We start from the raw sequence: 21,138 nt of genomic DNA on the forward strand, positions 1-21,138 counted from the left end.
AAAATAAGACCGCACTTACCAACACAAACATTAACTCTCCCTCCTCTCTCTTCCCCCCTCTCCTTCTCCAGACACTGGTACCTCCCTCGGCTCCTCGACCGCCGGCGGCCATCGCTCCCACTGGTGCAGCGTGGCCTACTGGGAGCAGCGGACGCGCGTCGGCCGCCTCTATCCGGCCCACGAGCCGTCGCTCAGCATCTTCTACGACCTACCTCAGGGCACCGGCCTCTGCCTGGGCCAGCTGCAAGCCAACGCCTACCACAGCCGGCGAGACGACACGGGCGCGCCCCCGTCGCACAGAGGCGGGGCCGGAGGCGGGGCCAGCGGCGGCGGCGTGCAGCAGATACGCAGCAAGATCGGACACGGCATCGTGTTGAGCCGCGAGCCGGACGGCGTGTGGGTGTACAACCGCAGCCAGCACCCGGTGTTCGTCCACTCGCCCACGCTGGACCTGCCCAGCGCCCCCCGGGGGCTGAGCGTGACGCGGGTGATGCCGGGCTTCTCCCTCAAGGTGTTTGACTACGAGCGGTCCAGCTGGATGGCGGAGCGCGGCGTGAAGCCCGAGTGCCAGGAGGGCCCGTGGGACCCGCACAGCGTCCGCATCAGCTTCGCCAAGGGCTGGGGCCCCTGCTACTCCAGACAGTTCATCACCTCCTGCCCCTGCTGGCTGGAGGTGCTACTCAACAACCACAGATAGCACTCTCTCTCTCTCTCTCTCTCTCTATCTCTTTCTCACTCACTCAATCACACACATACACACACACACACACACACAGACACACACACACACACACAGACAATCACACACACGAACACACACACACACACACGGAACACGTACAAACATCCAGACACACTTAACACGCAGACGCCGACAAACACACGCAGACAACACGCGAGGTTTCTTAACCAAGTATCCTAATTGTAATCTACCTAGATTTAATATAAAACTTTATATATTATATAAAATATATTATACATGTAAATACTTGAGTCATTTTTACAATGCAATTATTTATGTATAGTGTAATGTGTATATGGACAAAGTAAAAAAGGAAACAGGAATATGCACTTTTGATTCTATATATGCATTACAGAGTGTCTCAGTGTCATTTTGCAAGTCTGTCAATTGCAAAAAAAAGAAAGAAAAAACAAGACGAAGCTGGTTTATGTTCTCATGATTTTTGCAATGCCCTCAAAAAGTATGCCATACACACATTGACAATAAAGTATTTGTATTATATGAATGTATTTGGTGGTCTCATATTCTGTAATAATTCATCTTGGCTAGCTGATGGGCAGCTGTATGGCTTTACTGCAGCACTATCAAAATGTGAGATACAGCAATAGAGACACTGTGGAGCGCATTCAGAAACCACGCCCAAAACGAGGAGAAACAAAAACTCCCCCTCCCCCCAATCCTGGCGTTCTCCTATGTCACGTATTGCACACAAAGATCATATATACGGAAGATGAACACTCCAACTTACTTCCTTGACAGCTAGATCCACATTTTTCTTCTCGCCAATTCTCAATGGCTTCCTTGTTTTGCTCGGGAGTACAAAAAAACTTGAATTGGCGATTTTTTACATTTGTTGTCTGCGCAGCCCCACCACACAACAGCTTTTAGCTATGTTTACTTCAAGGAAAATGACGCTGGTGTATGAACGGAGAGCTTTCCCCCGTGATGGGCGTGGCCTATTTCATGCAGTGTCTCTATGGCAAATTCACTTAGCATTTTTTACGGGTGGCATCTTCAATGCATCATAGCAAGACAAACGCTTTGGCTTGGCTGTTTTCTCCCAGAGCAGAGAGACATATCCTGTGTTTACATCACGGATGCTCTTTTCAAACAGTTGAAGGATAAAGTCAAAATGTGTGGTACTTTACATGCCAATGGCCGCTCTGAAGTTCAGCTCTGTAAACAGTTTGGAGAGAAGCTCGGCTAAGCGGTGTGGGTGAAGTGGATCTGCCTCCATTACCGACTCCTGATGTTATTCCTGTGGGTGAAAAATAAGATGAAACTGCATCAACACTGAACGCACACCATAAGATCCACAAGATCTGGAATTCAATTGTAGGTTTTTGGGTTCTTATTGCTAAATAACATGGTTCAAACATCCCGACAAACATTGATGGTGGAATCAGCATTTTCATTGGTTCTCGTTGGTTTCAACAGGCGAAATGTATGCCTCTTTGTGTGTGTATCTTAAAGCAGTGGTTCTCAAATGGAGGTCCGAGGACCCCCAGGGGTCCTTGAGGGGGTTCCAGGGGGTCCCCAGCCCAAAAGGGGGGTAATTTATTTTCACTATAATTCCATTCATAAGTAACACAATGGTAATTTTCGTCAATTTTGGTCATGGGTTTTATACACTTTCTGTAATAAAACATCTAAAAGCATCAATCTTATTATCATATGGGGGACCGTGGGACAAAATCCTACCAAACGGGGTCCGTGGTCTAGTTTTTGTCAGTTTAGGCATCCGTCATGTAAATGTTTTTGAGAACCACTGACTGTCTTAAAGAAGTCTCAATATACACTTCTCAATCTTTAATTATGTGTTCAAACGGTATAAATGGTAAATGGAGTTTAGCCCTTGAAGCTACAATAAAACAGACCAACGGCAACGGGAAACACTGAAGGGCTTTTATACTGGCAGCGCTAAGAAAATAAAGCGCATATCTGAGAGATTACACAACAAACCACAGCGGGGACGGGGTACTTAGGCCCAAAAAGCCGCTCCGGTAGGAGAAAGTTCTGTGTTTATAGCATAATGGCTGCATCCTGTTTGGGCCTTTCAACAACACAATTATTTATGGAAACTCATATTTAGGTAAAAGGCGAAGAGCGAGAACAGCGAGAAGAAAACGCAGTGTAAGCAGTTGGCGGTTTAAAAAGCTATACGGCTGTTAACCTTTTCTGGAGCCGCCTGCCTGCCTAGGCTATAGAGAGGCCAAAGTGAAGGTCACTTCCTGCTTCAGCACTGTACCAGAGATTTTCATCCCCCATTTATTTTCCCATAGACATTTCGTAAAATGCTGATAAAAAATTGTTTTACTTGTTCAAACCAAAGGGTTCAGATATATTTAGAAACAGGAGGGACCGCATAACATTTCACTCGGACCAAAACGTAAAAGATTGAGGATTTAAAGAAAGTATTTTCTCGATGTTGTTGTTTTTTAGTTTTGGTCCGAGTGAAATGTTCTATGGTCTCTCCCGATTCTAAATATATCTGAACCGTTTGGTTTGACCAAGTAAAACTATTTTTTATAAGCATTTTACAAAATGTCTATGGGAAAATAAATGTCGGATGAAAATCTCTGGTACAGTGCTGAAGCAGGAAGTGACGTTCACTTTGGCTCTCTATAGAGCACAGCACCTAGCGCTCGGCAGGCACTTCTGTTTGGACCCTGGAGCTCTGCGGGCTGCTCGCCCAAACCTGTAATTAACTTCAGCCTGAAAATAAAGAGGAGCTGAGTTGATTACAAAGTCACAGTATCATAATCGCCCTGTAGCGTTCAAAAAAACCTCTCCAAACGTTCCGCTCGCAGGCAGCATCATAACTTTAAATAGATGTCCTAGGCCTTTACGAGCACAAAGTAAATCAGTCATATTTAATGACAACACGAGTGCCCTTATAACATAAAGGGTCTTGAAAGTACAGTATAATGCTGCATTCAAGTGCTCCTCGGATATATCGTATTTACCAGTTTTGACGTAGTAATTACGACAGGACCCGGTTCAAGTAAGTGCTCTTGGTCGGAAAGAGCAACAAACATTGTTTTCTCGTGGCTGGTGTTTTCTTACTAAAAGCAAGTAGTGGGTCATTATGGTAGCTACCTAGGCCATAATGTGCAACTACTCAAAATAAATGACAGCTACTTTGAACACAATAACAAAATATATAACCTTTTACAGTCAATTGGTGCCACGGACTCCATACGTCCCGCCATTGTTGTAGTCCCGAATCCTCAGGCAACGTCACAACGTCGGCAACCCGCGTAGCATCGAAATCTCCGAAATTCCCACTGGTGAATACGACATTGAAGCGCTCACAACTCGTAAATACGGTAAATCCGATATCTCCGAGGAGCACATGAACGCGGCGTAACATGAGAGAAAATCCCATCAGGAAAGGATGCAGTGCAAGCACAACATTTTGGGGTTAAATCCTTTTGTTTGTAACAACACAGTATTGTACGAAAAGCGTTTATACAAGCCCTGGGCATTCCCATAACACCCCCCAAAAATTCCAAAGTATATTTCAGTCAAGTCTCTTCTCTGCTTTTCCAGGCCAAGTGTGGGATTTGTGGTTAGGACACAATGGAAGGATTCAAACGAGAGGAGGGGGGGGGAGAGTTGCAGTTGGCGGGAGAGCTCCAAAGCCCACCATGTTTTCTCTTCCATGGCTTTTTTGGTTTTCTCCTCTGAAGAAACACGGGCTGCCCAGTCTCCTGTCTAATTGTTTTCCTTTGTCGGGATTCAAAGAGTCGTGGAGACGATGAAATAAATCCAGCCGGGTCCTGGAGGAGGAAGGCCGCCTTGGCCCTGGTCTCTGCATGCTGCGGTGTGCTGACCTCAGGCTGAACCGAAAACCTACCGGGGCTCACCAGCTCCACCCCGTCACCATATACTGTAATTACCCCCGTCCAGATTATGAACGTATAATTACCTTAATGAATACATTATGAAGATTTAATTAATGGAAGCTGTTTCCTGTTTTGTTTTTTGTTTACTACAGAGAAGATGACAGAGTGCTCAAGTCCTGCTCATATGATCGATACAGGATTTGATCTTGTTGACTGACTTTGTAGTGAAATATTAAATTTCATTTGGACAGAAATCTCAACTGGAAACAAACATGTAGAAACACTGGATCATCAGGATAAATGACTTCAGATGCCTTGACGCAAAAATCAATGAATGATTGATGATATTATTTTGATTGATTTGTATGAAGTCAAGTCTAAGTCGATTCACTGCAATACATGTATTAAAAGGACCGTGCAAAGAATCCACACACTGCTCACCGATCAAAGAAAAAAATATCCTTTCCACTGAGGCATTGGAAAAATATATTTTCTTAAATGATCCATGAGGCTCTTCAGATTATAAAAATAACCAAATCTGTGCTGTACACAAAATCTGTGTCAACTGTTTAGATCACATCTTCCTCAGTGACAGAATCCAGTAAAACTACTAGCGGTGGTGCACCCATATGACAATTTCCGCGCATACGATAATCAATAATTAACATTGCTGTTATGGCCAATATTTACCGATGTCGATATGATCTGTATAAAAACAAGTTTCAAATTGTGTACTACTGAAAAACACATGTAAACACTGAATTCGAAAAGGTAACGTCTTTCTTTATTTCCAAAACACTTGGAAAAGCCCATAAACATGGAAATGTTGGCCAATACCGATATAAAAATGGCTGTTATTTTGCTCATCGGACCAATACCGATATTAAAAAATGACTGACATCGGCCGATACCGATATGATTGCCGATATATCTATAATCACACCTGGTATCATTGGCATAAATTTGGGGCTCTGGGAATGACGTCACAGTCACAACCATAGAAAGAGATCATCCCAATAATAATCACAAGGACATGAAAGCATCCTTCAGATCAGCACAGAGATCTCTCTAAAAAGAGAAAAGTTCTGAATGTCCTGACACCGTGTATTAGATGAATTCCAATACCCAAGAGCGCTTTGCCCAGTAACAGTACATTAAGAAATCCGAAGCCGTACAAGCATCCACAAGAGAAGCGCGCTGTAACCTCAAAATCCACACACGTCGCCCCTCATCACTCCACCATCGCCTTGACACTATTTTGTCACTTTGAGTGCTGGTGGATCAATGCTGGTGTTATCGACCGCCTCCTGTGAAACCGCAGACAGCTCGGGCGTCTCGTCCGCCCGCCCAGACTCAAGTCAAGAAGACATCCTGGGGTGAGTGAGAGCTTTCCCCAGTCTCACTCAATATCTCATCATCACTGACTCCAGATCAGTATTTATCAATGTCATATTTGTAATTGTACCCCAAAGACTGATCAGAGACAAGAAGACCAAAGTCTTTTTCCCACCAACTGTAACCCACACAGCAAACTATTTGGCGCCAGTTTTTCTGGGCACCTAAGTATAGACTAAGCAAACAGAGATAGTGTTAGTAGCCTATTTGTTAGCTATAGCATCAGCAGTGATGGGGGTAACTCATTACAAAAGTAACATATTACATGTAATATATTACTTTTAGCAGTAACTAAAAGTAATACTTACTTACTTAAGTATTACTTATAGGATTTCAGTAATATTATACCAGTTACTTTGTCAAGTAACTCAAGTTACAAATTGAGTTACATTTTATTAAATCAAAGCACATATTAAAAAAAACAATCATTTCCTAATCAAACTGTGCATTTTTATGCAAATAACCGCTAGATGACAATAACAAAGGAAAAATAACATTTAGAATTCTGGATTGTTTACACTGACTTCAAGGCGGTTGAAATTATTTTTCGGGATGGTTCCGGGGAAGTGATGTCATTCTGCTGCTGCTGTTGTTTTGGTAAAAGTAATGCAAAAGTAGTGTAATAAGTAACGAGTTACTCTACACAGAAAGTAATATTGTAAAGTAACTTATTACTTTCAAATGAAAGTAACTAGTAATATGTAGTATATTACATTTTGAAAGTAACTTGCCCAACACTGAGCATCAGAGGATGATTGTTGATTGATGATTGGATAGTTTTTACAAGTAAAAGTAATGAGATTTCCATAGCTACATAATTGTATTTATATTTATTTTTATCATATTTTTGGCGTCAATTGTCAAATACAGTAGGTTTGACTGAGCTAAAAACGCGAAAAAGTATTTTTTCATTTCAGTGTGATTATTGGAACTCTTTGTGTCTGCTGCACTAAGCATTACATCTTCTATTTTATCTCATCGGTGTCAATCATTTACATACATCCTCATATTCCATTGTTGGAATGGATGTTGGAGTTGATGCAGGTATACGTATTGGCTCAAGTTAAGGTAAGCTCAAGTGAATTAAAGTCAATTCTACTGTTAGTGTTGTGTGTCCTGGTGGCTCAGCTCGTAGCACGCGTGCCACAGAGGCTCTGTCCTTCACACGCGACTGACCCGGGTTCGAACCCGACCAATGGTCCTTTGTAGCATGTCTCCCCTCTCTCTCTTCCCACCTTTCCTGTCTGCCTATACTGTCCTATCGAATAAAGGCGAAAAAGTGTTATTGTTTTCAGTCACTTGGCCACAAAGTACAATCAAAACATTACGTTTGTGACCCATTTACACACCAAACTGATAATATTTTTTATTGAAACTGTTCCAATATGCAGCCTCTTGCAAACAATATACCTTTAGGGGATTTCTGCTGTGTGATGGACTGCAGGATGTGTTTTGTCATCAATATGGATAGGTTAGTCTGGGGTTCATATACAGGCATCTGAGCTGCCAGCCAAACCCCCCCCCCCCCCATCCTTCTTTTAGAGACATTATACTTTGTTGTGTATTGTGATAAATAAGCATCGGTAAATCAATCAATCTATCAATCAATCAATCAATCAATCAATCAATCAATCAATCAATCAATCAATCAATCAACCAATCAATACATTTAGATGCACCTTGTTGAGAGATTTGATTAGTTCAAAAAGGGCCCATATAAGGGTCCATTTAACACAAAGGGAGGTTGCCAGCACAACCCCAGAGCAGCCCTCTCCAAATGGAAGTCAGTGGGGACCAGTTCTTCAGAGTTCCAAAAGACATATATTTACAAAATAATTGAGTGCAAATCTTAATTATGATTGGTTTCAACACGTTGTTATTCCCAACACGTCTTATGTTGACTATTTGTCAAGTCCCTTGGTGTGACTATACCCAATCTTTCATCATTTCTCCATGCTGCATGGCTCGGAGCTCGACTCGCCGACCTTGACTCGAGCTCCCACCGCGAGTCGACCCACTCGGCCTGCTGGTGGCGCTACATCGTTTCCTGGTTACGCTTAGGTAGGTAAGTAAAACAACTTGGTTATGGTTAGGGTTATGGTTTGGGTTAGGCTTAAACAACGGAACACATCGGACACGAACCCCGCCCTCCCGTATGAAAGGCAAGGAATCCACAGATCCACCGATCCCACCCCTTACCCCGCTTACTTCAAACGTTGCGCTGTCCCGTGGCCTCGCTTTCAGCCATTGTGGGAGTTCTGCTGGACTAAACGGCTCGTCCAAAAAGGCTGAAAAAGGGTACCTTTGGCCTGGGTATAATGACACCGCGGGACTTGACAAAACATCAACATACAGTCGGCGATCGGATCTCAAGACACATTGGCTGCGTTCACACCTGTACTTGAGATCGGATCGCCCGAGATCCGATCTCGCCCATGTTAATAGGTCTGAACAGGGCCTATCTGTCTCCCGCACTCACACTCACACACAACTTCTGAAATCTAAAACCTTCTGAAATGTCCGCTTAAACAAAAAAACAGCAACAATAACTGCTCTGGTTGTTGAGGTTCTTGTCTCCTCATTACTTAGCCGACATGGAAATGAGAGATTGTGTGACTGTCTGTCAGTCAGTGTCACCGTTAGCTTAGCTTTCACTGGAAACGACTTCCCGACATGTCTGCAGTAAACACAAACTATTAGTATAAAAACTCAGCAACGTACACATCTCCGGCCTCGGCCCGTTTCGACGCATGACTGTGGGCGCTGTTTATTTTCCAGCCCGTCTTTGTTTTGTTACTTTAAGCACCATGTCTGTCAGCCCGAGTGTAATTATATGGAGACAGAGACACAGGAGGGGGGGGGGAGGCGCTGGAGACAGCGTTCTCTTTCAGCTGCTGTGAGCCGCGACCAGCACCGCCTGGAGCTGCTCGCTCTCTTGAATGGCAGCCAAGAGACTCTTCGCCTCCCTTTTAACCCCTTAGATCACCCAAAGAGACTCCGCCCCTCCCCCCCACACAACTGTACCTGATGACTTCCTGAGAAGAGTTTTGATCTCATCAGAGACGAAGCAGGATAGGTTGGTTGGGAGGGGGGGGGGGGGGGGGGGGGGTTGGATGACTCACGCTGAATTTCCGGAATGGGTTTTTCTGAACCGAGCAATTATAAATTCATAGAATTGTTGCTGAGCAATTCTTTGTGATGTTTTTCAAAAATGCCCGTCTCTGCTTTCATTTAGCAGATATAATTATTTCACCTCCCTGCTGCTTTTGATGCTCAACTGACTTTGCTGGAAGGGCTTTCTCAACTGTTCTTTGCAGTCACTCGATCCCACAACCACACTGCACCAAATATAAGCACAGACCAGATTACTGCGGCTCCTGAATGTCAATATCCTCGTTTTTTATTCTGCATCATCGCCACACATTTTTTGAAATATTAGTGATTATGCTTACATACTTCAATACATAGGATCTTTAAACTACGTTTTTGTGTGTCTTAAAGGGCAAAAAGGAAAACAACTCTTCTTTTTTTCCATTCAATACAATTTCTCATAGGAATAGTACTTTATTTGCATTCATTAATAGGATTGTAAACATATACATATTCCAGAACAGCAAGGCTTCTTTCTAAAGTAAAATATGAATAAAAGCACATAAGAAAACAACAACATATCTTTAAGGCACATTTTCACATTCTAGAGACCCTATCAACAAAATAATTACAGAGTATCCAATATGCAGAAATCTACCCAATCAACTTTTGTTCCTGATTTAAAAAAACAGATGCCGTGACACAGCACCATACAACTTTTTTATTGGCTGATGTGAATCAGCGAGTAGTGCAAGAGAAGACAAATACTTTTTAAGCTCATTTTTGAAACAGTTAAGTGAGGGTTTCTGATTTTTCCATTTACAACAATGAATGTGGTATTTACCCATAATGATCATGATATTTATTATCAGATATCTCCAAACTGTAGTCTGAGTCCCTGGACACAGGCTGTGGGGATAAGCTCTGCTATTGGCTCCGACCATTTCAGTCGGAAGGGAAATCCCTTTCCGCTTCCTGTGTGTGTCGCTCTCAAATGCCTCCGCCACTGTGAAACAACAACAACGCTAGCTAGCTAGCAAGCTGCTAGCAACCGACATGCTGAAAAGGGCAAGTTTTGACGAAGATGTGGATTGTGCAATAAAGCCTTCCTCTGGACGTCTTCATCAGTCGTCCTTACAGCCCCGAACACAGGAAAAGAAAGGGAGAAAAAAAAGATATAAGGGACGGCCCTAGTGGCCGTAACGGACTATTCACCTTATGCAGCCACGCCCACTTGACCCATTGTATCACGACTTCCTGCTCAAAACGGCGGCTGTTTGACCTGCTCAAACTAGTCTGACTCACCTGCTCAAACCTAGTTTGACTCACATTATGAGTCAGACTGGGTTTATGAGTCACAGGAAGTGTAAATACAATCGGAACCTCGGATTGTATTTACACTTCCTGTTAGCCAGACGGTCTCTTCTGAATAAGGTGAATAGGCTACTGTATCACCTTTCAAATCAGCTCTATTCATGAACCTTCATGACTGTCTCCTACAGCCAGGAACAAGAGGAACCATTTTCTCCCCCCAAACTGTGAGGCTACAGTGTGTACAGGTCACACATAGCATAGACTAGAGAATGGATTGGGAATAAAGGTTGGCTGTGACATGGCAGAGGAGATAATGTTATATATTCTTCTTCAGAACTGATCATTTAATAATTTTGTTGTAGCCTACTACACACACTTGCATACAATAAGTGATTGAATGTTCAAGACAAGCATGGTGTTTTACATGCCCAAATACCCCTCCAATAATAATAATAATACTGTATTGAGGGGTATTATTGGCTAATATGAGCTTCACAAAGAATGTAATTTTATCAAACGTAATGTTATGAAACTATTTACATCACTCTTGTCTTAATCATATTCTCACAATTTCAGAATAAGAGGAAGCGTAATGTGTAAACAGGAGCACTAAAAAACCTCTGTAATCTGGTTTCAAACACTTGGAGAGAGAGAGGCCATTTACACCTGGCACTAACATGCGTTTTCTGTGATCAGATTGCAATCGGATAGTGCTTGACCACATTAGCCTGATTTCATTTACACATGGCATTAACATGTGTTTTTGGGTGATCAGATTGCAATCTGATTGCAATCTGATCACCCAAAACGGGTGTCCTCTCAATCCGCATAGAGTTGCTGTATGCGGATTGAGAGGACATTGCATTTACACTTGTGTTCAATGTGGTCACAATGCGTCCCTGACCACCTCCGGAGGTGGTTTGACCAATCAGATCGCAATCCGTCTTCAATGTGTCATGGGGGCGTTTACACCTGTATTTTCAAGTGGTCAAGCACAATCCGATTGCAATCTGATCACAGAAAACACATGTTAGTGCCAGGATCTGACAGCTTTGTCTCCCTCCATCTTTGAGACATGGATGTGGTGCCTGATCAGTGATCAATATATATATATATCAGTATGCAGTTGAAAACATATTGCAAAGGTCAAGTCATGTCATCGCATTACTATGCCACCAGGGACAGACAAAATATCAGTTTTCATCCATGTTAAGAGCTTTTCTACATGTCTACATTGTAGGCATATCCAGCTGACTGAGTAGAAGCTTCTTACGTTCCAACTTTACAAACAACCAAATTGTCAGGAGTGCACGGGGTCAACACCACAGTGGCCATACAAGAGCTGCAACACATTTGCAGAGAGACACACAGAGGATGTTTCATGTTTCACTACTTTCAAAAAAATCAGAAAATTCTAATGTCGTACATTTTGACAAATACATAACAAAGAACAATTCTGCCCCATGTACCACACATTCTAAACACCAGCCCGGCTCCAACTTCTGCTTTCAATCTGTCATTGTTCACAGATAAAAGGTTTCCTTTTACACAACGTGGATTTAGCCAAGATGCCACCAGAGGAAAACACACAACACAGCAAATGTACAACTGGGTTTTTGAAGAGCTCTCTAAATGTTTTCCATATTGCGGGGCCCTAAATGGATGCAGGAAATGCTGTCACTCCACTCTGCTTTTCCAAACTTCCAGAATGAGGTTTTGGCTGTGGCAGATGCCAGTGCGGTAGATTCCAGCACGGTACCGACCCTGCTCAAGTTTCCTCTCGCTGCCTGGGAGAGATCGCTTGTGTCTCCGCCCCCAGTTCTCCAGCCTCAGATGGAAAAGACTGCCCATTTGAGTCATGTCAGATCTGCTGGATGTGTGTTTGTTTGATTTGAGGACATCTATGTCCACCATGGACACTGCATGGCACTAGAAGCTGATCCCAACTCATCCATTAACAACTGGTAACCATCTCAGTGCAAACCGGTTACTCTGTAACCATTTTAATGATGGAATAGAGAGCCAAAGTGAACGTCACTTCCTGCTTCAGCACTGTACCAGAGATTTTCATCCGCCATTTATTTTCCCATAGACATTTCGTAAAATGCTTATAGAAATAGTTTCACTTGGTCAAACCAAACGGTTCAGCTATATTTAGAATCAGGAGAGACCATAGAACATTTCACTTGGACCAAAACGTAAAAAAACTGCAGATTTAAAGAAAAAAATTGTTTTTGTTTTTTTTGTTTAATGTTTTGGTCCAAGTGAAATGTTCTATGGTCTCTCCTGATTCTAAATATAGCTGAACGGTTTGGTTTGAACCAGTAACAAGGAACAAGTTAAGTAGTAACTATTTTTTATAAGCATTTTACGAAATGTCTATGGGAAAATAAATGGCGGATGAACATCTCTGGTGAAGCAGGAAGTGACGTTCACTTTGGCTCTCACTCTGAAAACAGAGAGGATAGTGTTAAAGATGCACTTTAAACTGCCGCGGAGTCCGTTAAGCTGCAGGGGGGGCACCACCCAGTATAATACAATGGCAACTCAATCTGCTGACATGGTAAACAGCAGGTCACACAGTAATAAACAGCAGAGAGGGTGCAAACATATAATGAGATGAAGAGGGGAAATAAATGATGCGGATATGTTTGCGTTAAAAGCCCAGAGGCCAGCGTTATTATGCATTCTGGCAGTGTTAAGCAGCGCTGGGTCGTTAAGCGCCGGGTCGGGCCTGTCAGAACTCATATCGTGTGAGGAAACGTGTGTACAGCAGTTCAGACAGATAGGAATCAGTGTAAAGAATGAGCCTCCAGGTACAAACGGATGAAGTTGACAACATTACATGTGGTGACACTTGTCTTATCATCAGGTTGCTACTGTATCCGCTACCCGAAGAACCTGGGAGGAAAAGGCCGAGGCGAGCAGATCTTCGAAGCGCAAGTTAGCGAACTGGCAGCATGGCAATTAAAGAGCAGCCATTTTCCCTTTAGAAAAAAGAGGTTACCGCGCACGATATCCACCTTATTTTTGAATGCCCCACTGTAAAAAATAATTGTGGGAACAAGGTCCGGTTTAACGTGACTTATTATTGCAGCTTGCCATTTCCTTTGTTATACTCTTTGGCTGCAGGCCCGAATTATAAACCGGAAACTGGAGTACGTTATAAAAGTTATAAATATAGTCACGTTATAAACAACTAACCAACGCTGGGGGTCCGTATGGAAACAGTGTTACTCGAAATGGTTAAAAGTTAAATAAATTTGGTCATTTAGTGGCGTTTTACTGCCATGTAGCCTAAAGTAACTATTACACTAGCCGCTAGCATTAGCCACAGTAGCCGACTACCCACAATGCATTACGTTATCCCAGCACCCGAACGACACGGCTGTAGAGCAGACTGGCTCTGCTGTAAAATCCTCATAGACGTTTTTTTTTGTCAAGTTAAAACAGTGTAAAAAAATTACACCGGAAGCGGAAGAAGCACCCATCAGACATCATGGCAGCTAGAAATAAGGTGGATATGCTTCTCCTATTCATAGTATTCCCATGATGTCACAAGCCTTTTTCCTACCAATGTGGCGCTACAATACACACAGCTCATTGGCTGTAAGTGTCACTTGATTGTAATCACCTGTTAATTGATCACAATCACCTGTTTCTTTCCTACCAAAATGGCCGTGTGGTGATGTAACAGAATGCTATCAATTCACCTTATATAGAAGAGACAGACTGGCTTGAGAGACTTAACAGGAAGTGTAAACACAATCGGAACCGATTGTTTACACTTCCTGTGGCAGAGATATATCCCCGCAGCGTGCTTCCAGTGACTCACTATAGCTTTGACCAGAGACCATTAGCTTACAGGTAGGCTACCACCTAGATAGCTATGACTATGAACTTTGAAGGACAGCCAGGCTGATAGACCTAACTATGACTAGATTGCATCTTTTTTTCAGTTACTGCAACAGTGCAGAGGACTTTAGTAAATTATTCCAACAAACAAATTCTTAAAGAGCTCAAAGTCCTGTGGGAAGGTAGGCCTCCTGAAAATCTTTGTTCGAGAAATTCAGTTCTATATTTTACTTCATTTTTACAAAATCACTTCAGTTGCAGAGTGCCAAGTCTCTGGAAACATGCAAATGTTCTTACTATATTGCCAAAAAGAGCATCACCAGGGAGCTACATGATTTCAGACTTGAGGTTTTAACTTCTTTTGTGCTGAAGACATTTGGGAAACAGTGTAGGGCAAAGAGGGGAATGATTGAATCTGTTGTATGAACACCTATAGAGGGACTCCATGCAAGGCTCCTGTTCATAGACTTTTCTTCTTCAGGCTCTCTAACACCCGGCCCCAGCCGCCCCACAGGCCTGCAGAGAAACTCCTCTCACATTTCAAGGTATATCACTGTGAGCCGGAGAGTGGTCTTTCTCACTGACAGATCTCTGTTTGTTCAGGTCACTGTCTCTCTTTTCATCCTCCGCTTCCCCTCAGGTTTGTGTTTCTTTCCCCTGCAACCGTGTACATTTGATACATTTACGTATACAATGTACTGTATGTATGTATTTTTCTCCCCAGTTGTACTTAGCCAATTTCCCTCTGCTGCCCCGGTCGCTGCTCCACCCTCTGCCGATCTGGGGAGAGCCGTAGACTAGCACCATGCTTCCTCCGATGCATGCGCAGTTGCCAACCGCTTCTTTTCACCTGACAGCGCCAGGGAGCTTCACCGGCGGCAGGACGTACTGTAGCATGTGGGAGGATCACCAGTTCCCTTCTGCCCCCAACAGGCGCCCGGACCAACCAGAGGAGGCGCTAGTGCAGCGACCAGGACACATACCCTCAGTCCGGCTTCCCACCCGCAGACACAGCCAATCATTCCTGTATGGACACCTGACCAAGCCGGAGGTAACACGGGGGACGCGAACCTGCGACCATCATATTCCTCCTTGAGTTGAATGTTCTCAAAACTATGAATATGGGAATTCATTTTAGAAGGCTACAATGCTGTCATAAAAAAGCAAGGAAACGGAATACGTGTTTAAAATATACCTATATAGTAAACACTGCTTTGAGCCAAATACACATGCAATCTGAAGGAAGGTATTTGTTTTTCTTATGGAAAATAACATTTATAGTAAAAACACAACCTTGTTTTATCAGTTTTATTGAATGTGTTTTAAGCGTTTGTATTGTAACCTTTGTTCCGAAGGGAACATTACCACTGTGGTGGACCTTCTTCAACAAGATGCTTGGAATAGTTGTCGACACATCTTCTACGCCCTCCAGACAGTGGTGCTGTAGTTGGCCTTTGCTTTGCTAGAGGCAGGTTTCATGAATTGGCGCACTCAAGGCAAAAGGCAACAAGCACGGAGCCGCCCTGAGAGATCCATTCACTCTATTCAATCCATACAGACACTATGTGGAGACAATAGCCCAGAGGATGAGACATCACTACACCCTTCATCATCACCACCATGCACGAGGTCTACTACCCCAACACGCCTATGAACTTTCAACCCAACACAACAGCGCCGGAGAAACTCCTCTCACATTTCAAGGTATATCACTGTGAGCCGGAGAGTGGTCTTTCTCACTGACAGATCTCTGTTTGTTCAGGTCACTGTCTCTCTTTTCATCCTCCGCTTCCCCTCAGGTTTGTGTTTCTTTCCCCTGCAACCGTGTACATTTGATACATTTACGTATACAATGTACTGTATGTATGTATTTTTCTCCCCAGTTGTACTTAGCCAATTTCCCTCTGCTGCCCCGGTCGCTGCTCCACCCTCTGCCGATCTGGGGAGAGCCGTAGACTAGCACCATGCTTCCTCCGATGCATGCGCAGTTGCCAACCGCTTCTTTTCACCTGACAGCGCCAGGGAGCTTCACCGGCGGCAGGACGTACTGTAGCATGTGGGAGGATCACCAGTTCCCTTCTGCCCCCAACAGGCGCCCGGACCAACCAGAGGAGGCGCTAGTGCAGCGACCAGGACACATACCCTCAGTCCGGCTTCCCACCCGCAGACACAGCCAATCATTCCTGTATGGACACCTGACCAAGCCGGAGGTAACACGGGGGACGCGAACCTGCGACCATCATATTCCTCCTTGAGTTGAATGTTCTCAAAACTATGAATATGGGAATTCATTTTAGAAGGCTACAATGCTGTCATAAAAAAGCAAGGAAACGGAATACGTGTTTAAAATATACCTATATAGTAAACACTGCTTTGAGCCAAATACACATGCAATCTGAAGGAAGGTATTTGTTTTTCTTATGGAAAATAACATTTATAGTAAAAACACAACCTTGTTTTATCAGTTTTATTGAATGTGTTTTAAGCGTTTGTATTGTAACCTGGTGTCCGAGTGTGTGCTGTTTAAATTTACAGCCGTGACAAAGGCAAAACTAACGGAAACCTTTCAGAGGCATGTGGAGAGGAAGGCCAGTGTCCCTCTAAGGTCAACCAACACCTCGTGGGCAGGTTGACCAGATGTCTTCTGGCATAGCATCTGCATTTCAATCATGAGAGACTAGTAGAACGTTTAACAAGCTTTAATGATGCAACAAATTCATTTTGGCGTATGACTCCATGATATGATGACGCTCTCCTGAGATGATGAGAGGAGGGCGTCATCAGTGATGAATAGGATAGGAAATCCCCCCATAGGGAATTCTTCAGGAGTCATGACGTTGGTGGTGATCAGGGGAGGAGGTGGGGCGAAAACAACTGCTTCAGCGATGAGGATCAGCAACTGAGGATGACACATAGCACATACGCAGCACATAGCAAACAGAGTAAAACACCATGGACTCTTGATATAGGCTACTATGCTGATTAGGTGATTGGGATCAGCTAGAAAGGAATAGCTTGGGCTGATTGGTTATTGCCACAGAGGGGAAGCAGCGTGGTTAACTGTGAATGGATGAGGAGACAGCATGAATGAAAGGGGGCGAGCCTAAATATGAATGGGTTATACAACCTCAAAGAAAGGGGGCGTGCACTGTGATATGACCTGAACTGGGCGTTAGCTGCTAAGTAGTCTTCATTATTGAAAATAGTCCAAGACATTATTAGATTGTCCACCTCAAAAGCAAAACGCAGACTGGTGTATCATCACTGCCGTCAGACTGCTTAATTTGAGTTTTGCCTTCGTACAGTCTTTTGTACAGTGCTTGTTTTTCCCCAATTTGTTTATCAATGTTTGTCTGTATGCTCAGCTTTATCCATGTCATTTTTTAATGGGTTTTATTGTGCAGTTAGGTCACCTGTTTGTGTTTATATTGTTTATATTTAGTGTTAAAAATACTGTAAACCCTGCCAGCCTCCTTACAGGACAATACAGATTGAACTGACGTCAAGTAACCTCACCTGACCTGAATTGAACTGAATCTTCAAAACTATACCTGTAAAATTGATTGTATTGTATTGTATTGTATTGTATTGTATTGTATTGTATTGTATTGTATTGTATTGTATTGCTATAAAAAAAATCATTAGATGAATGAATTCACCTTATGTAGCCCCGCCCACTTGACCCATTGTATCATGACTTCCTGTTCAAAACACCGGTTGTTTTACCTGCTCAAACTAGTCTGACTCACCTGGTCACGCTTTAGTTTAACTCACATAATGAGTCAGACTAGGTTTACAAGTCACAGGAAGTGTAAACGCAATCAAAACTTCCGACTGTGTTTACACTTCCTGTTATAGTCTCTGGAGCCAGACTGTCTCTTCTACATCAGGTGAATGGGAATAAGACAAAAGCCTGTGTGACAGAAAAGCAAAGTACATCAGAGGGACCGAAACTAAACGTGACTCTTTCATCTCTTTTCTTTCTTCTCACTGTCTCTCTCACTGTCTCTCTCTCTCTCTTTCTCTCTCTCTCTCTCACTGTCTCTCTCTCTCTCTCTCTCTCTCTGTCTCTCTCTCTCACTGTCTCTCTCTCTCTCTCTCTCTCTCTCTCTCTCTCTCTGTCTCTCTCTCACTGTCTCTCTCTCTCTCTCACTGTCTCTCTCTCTCACTGTCTCTCTCTCACTCTCACTGTCTCCATCTCTCTCTCACTGTCTCTCTCTCTCTCTCTCTCTCTCTCTCACTGTCTCCCTCTCTCTCTCTCACACACACACACTGTCTCTCTCCCTCTGACACACAGACATTATTCTTCATATCAAAGCGTTGTATTTAACCGTGGCGGCTAGCTAGCTGGTGCCACAAAGCCTCATTGTCAGGCCTCCTTTTGAAGCAGTCAGAAACATAGCAGCTATTTTTCATCTCTGCGCCTTTTGTCTCCGGGCAAGGTGTTAAAAACAGCAATAAAAGGGCTGGAAACAGAAGTGAAGAGCTCTCGTCTCCACGGGCACAAAAGCTGCGGCGTTCTGGTGGGCTCGACCGCTCTGAAGGCGGCGACAACGGGCTTGAAACTGAAGAACTTAATTTCCCCGTCTCATCACGGTGGTGACTAGAAAAGATAACGCTGCCTTGTTTTTCCCTGTAGGAGGAGTAACCGGATAGCCTTTCAAAAGAGAGGGGACTTTAGGTGTTTGTGCAGAACAAGAGATGCAGACAGTGAAGCCGGCAGACAAAGTGGCCGTTCTTGTGTGCCGGGGCTCCACCGCTCAAGTAGAGTAATGGGGATATTCTCTCTCTCAGCTTTTGTGTGAGGCTGTCAGTCACACGGAGGCGGAGGTGCGAAAGCTATGTTGCGCCTGTCACTGTGCTTGTGTTCCAGCTAAGCTCCCCCCCGAAGGGAACATTACCACTGTGGTGGACCTTCTTCAACAAGATGCTTGGAATAGTTGTCGACACATCTTCTACGCCCTCCAGACAGTGGTGCTGTAGTTGGCCTTTGCTTTGCTAGAGGCAGGTTTCATGAATTGGCGCACTCAAGGCAAAAGGCAACAAGCACGGAGCCGCCCTGAGAGATCCATTCACTCTATTCAATCCATACAGACACTATGTGGAGACAATAGCCCAGAGGATGAGACAGCACTACACCCATCATCACCACCATGCACGAGGTCTACTACCCCAACACGCCTGTGAACTTTCAACCCAACACAACAGCGCCGGAGCTGGCCGAGCTCAGAGTGACAGGTCAAGGGACCCCTTTGAATATGGCTATGCCCGTTTTCCCCTTGCCAACATGTAGTCTAACTTTGGAGCTGTATTTAGCCCCCTTGCTGACAAGCTAGCATGTCATGGTTGGTATCAATGGATGCATTACATCTTCTAGTTTAATATGCTATCAGCAGCTTCACTCTAGCTTTAAAAATGAGCCCGCTACAGCCTTTGAAAGACAGTAGAATTAGCCGCGGAATCATTTTGGCTGATGCCCCAGGGCACTCACCCTGCCCATATAGTTGCCAATCCGGGCTGGCTGGAGACGACCAACGTGTGGAGGTCCAGGGGCCTCTAGTACAAGATGTCAGGACATTCGGCTGGAAGTGGTGAGTGACCTTTAACCCCCGAGACAGAAAGATTACACACAAACACAAACACACACACAAACACACACACACACACACACACACACACACACACACACACACACACACACACACACACACACACACACACACACACACACACACACACACACACACACACACACACACACAGACACACACACACACACACACACACACACACAGACAAGTGAGGCATACTATACGTTAAATGCATTCAGTGTAGGGTAATAACTTAATGTTACAGTTGAATGGTTGAATGTCAACTAATAAGCTGTTGAAATGTTACGTATATATGATTAGAGAAATGTACAGTAACGTTAGCCTAGGCCACAGTTTGGTGACGTAATCTTCACTGCGATTGGCCAAACAGCTGAGCTGAAGAGAGACCCATCCAATGAAATACTGCCGATTTGACACATTATATGTGCTAGTTATCTTTTACATGGACGTTGTAAGATTAACACGTTCTTGCCATACAGAAGATAGTGCGTTCACAGATGACTGAAAGAATTCAAGGAATTTTGTTGATTTTTTTTCTCCCACATGAATTTTCTAGACGTGTCATTCCTGCTGTGCTTTGTCCGATCTTTACTGAAGACTCTACCTTGGTCATAGTATGAGCAGGCAAAGAAGAACAATTAAGGGCCTGTGTCCATCTAGCGTCTTTTCATCAGCTCCGGCGTCTATTTTCAGTTGTTTCCAATGAGGAGAGAGCGTATGCGGGCGCACACGGACGTCTAGAGAAAGTGCGCTGCGTCCAGCGTCTATTTTCAAGGCGCTCTGGCGTTTTTGTGCGCCCGACTCCCAGCGCTCCCAGCTGAAAATATTTTAACTTTTCAGAAAGACGCTGGTGTCGGGTGCTCCTTTTCTGGCAACTAATCATGGAGAAACTATCGCAAGAAAGGCTCAATTGTGGGAGCAGATTGGCTAGACACTTAATATTTCTGGTGAGTGTTGAGCTAAATCTCCTAAATGTGTGTTGTTTGCTAATGGTAGCTGTCAGCTATCAAGCTACTACCGCACTGAGCTAACGTTAGTTTCAGACTGCTTCCTTGTAATATTGTGCGCTGAGATCGGCGCTTCCCAGCGTACTTCCAGCGTTTAACGTCGGAAAAAGACGCTAGGTGGACACAGGCCCTAAAGCACCCCCCCACCCCCACATTTATATCACATAGCTACTCAATCACATAAATAGTAGGCTAACAGTGATCACATTTTTAACAAGTGCTTTAGGCTATAATACACAAATGCTCCTTACAGCTTTTTGCATGCTTGTAACTTT

General features: G+C 43.9%; 1 protein-coding gene across 1 annotated transcript in view; it reads left to right on the plus strand.

The window, feature by feature from the left end:
* Positions 1-1,247, plus strand: part of LOC310790853 (mothers against decapentaplegic homolog 6-like) — a 34,408-nt gene extending 33,161 nt beyond the window's left edge. The window contains exon 4 of the mRNA XM_083652562.1: positions 72-1,247. Within this exon, the coding sequence (XP_083508688.1) occupies positions 72-697 (626 nt within the window). The 3' untranslated portion in view covers positions 698-1,247. The remainder of the gene's footprint in view (positions 1-71) is intronic.
* Positions 1,248-21,138: the final 19,891 nt, after the last annotated feature.

Source organism: Poromitra crassiceps, assembly GCF_964638095.1.
Source record: "Poromitra crassiceps genome assembly, chromosome: 16".
Classification (NCBI taxonomy): domain Eukaryota; kingdom Metazoa; phylum Chordata; class Actinopteri; order Beryciformes; family Melamphaidae; genus Poromitra; species Poromitra crassiceps.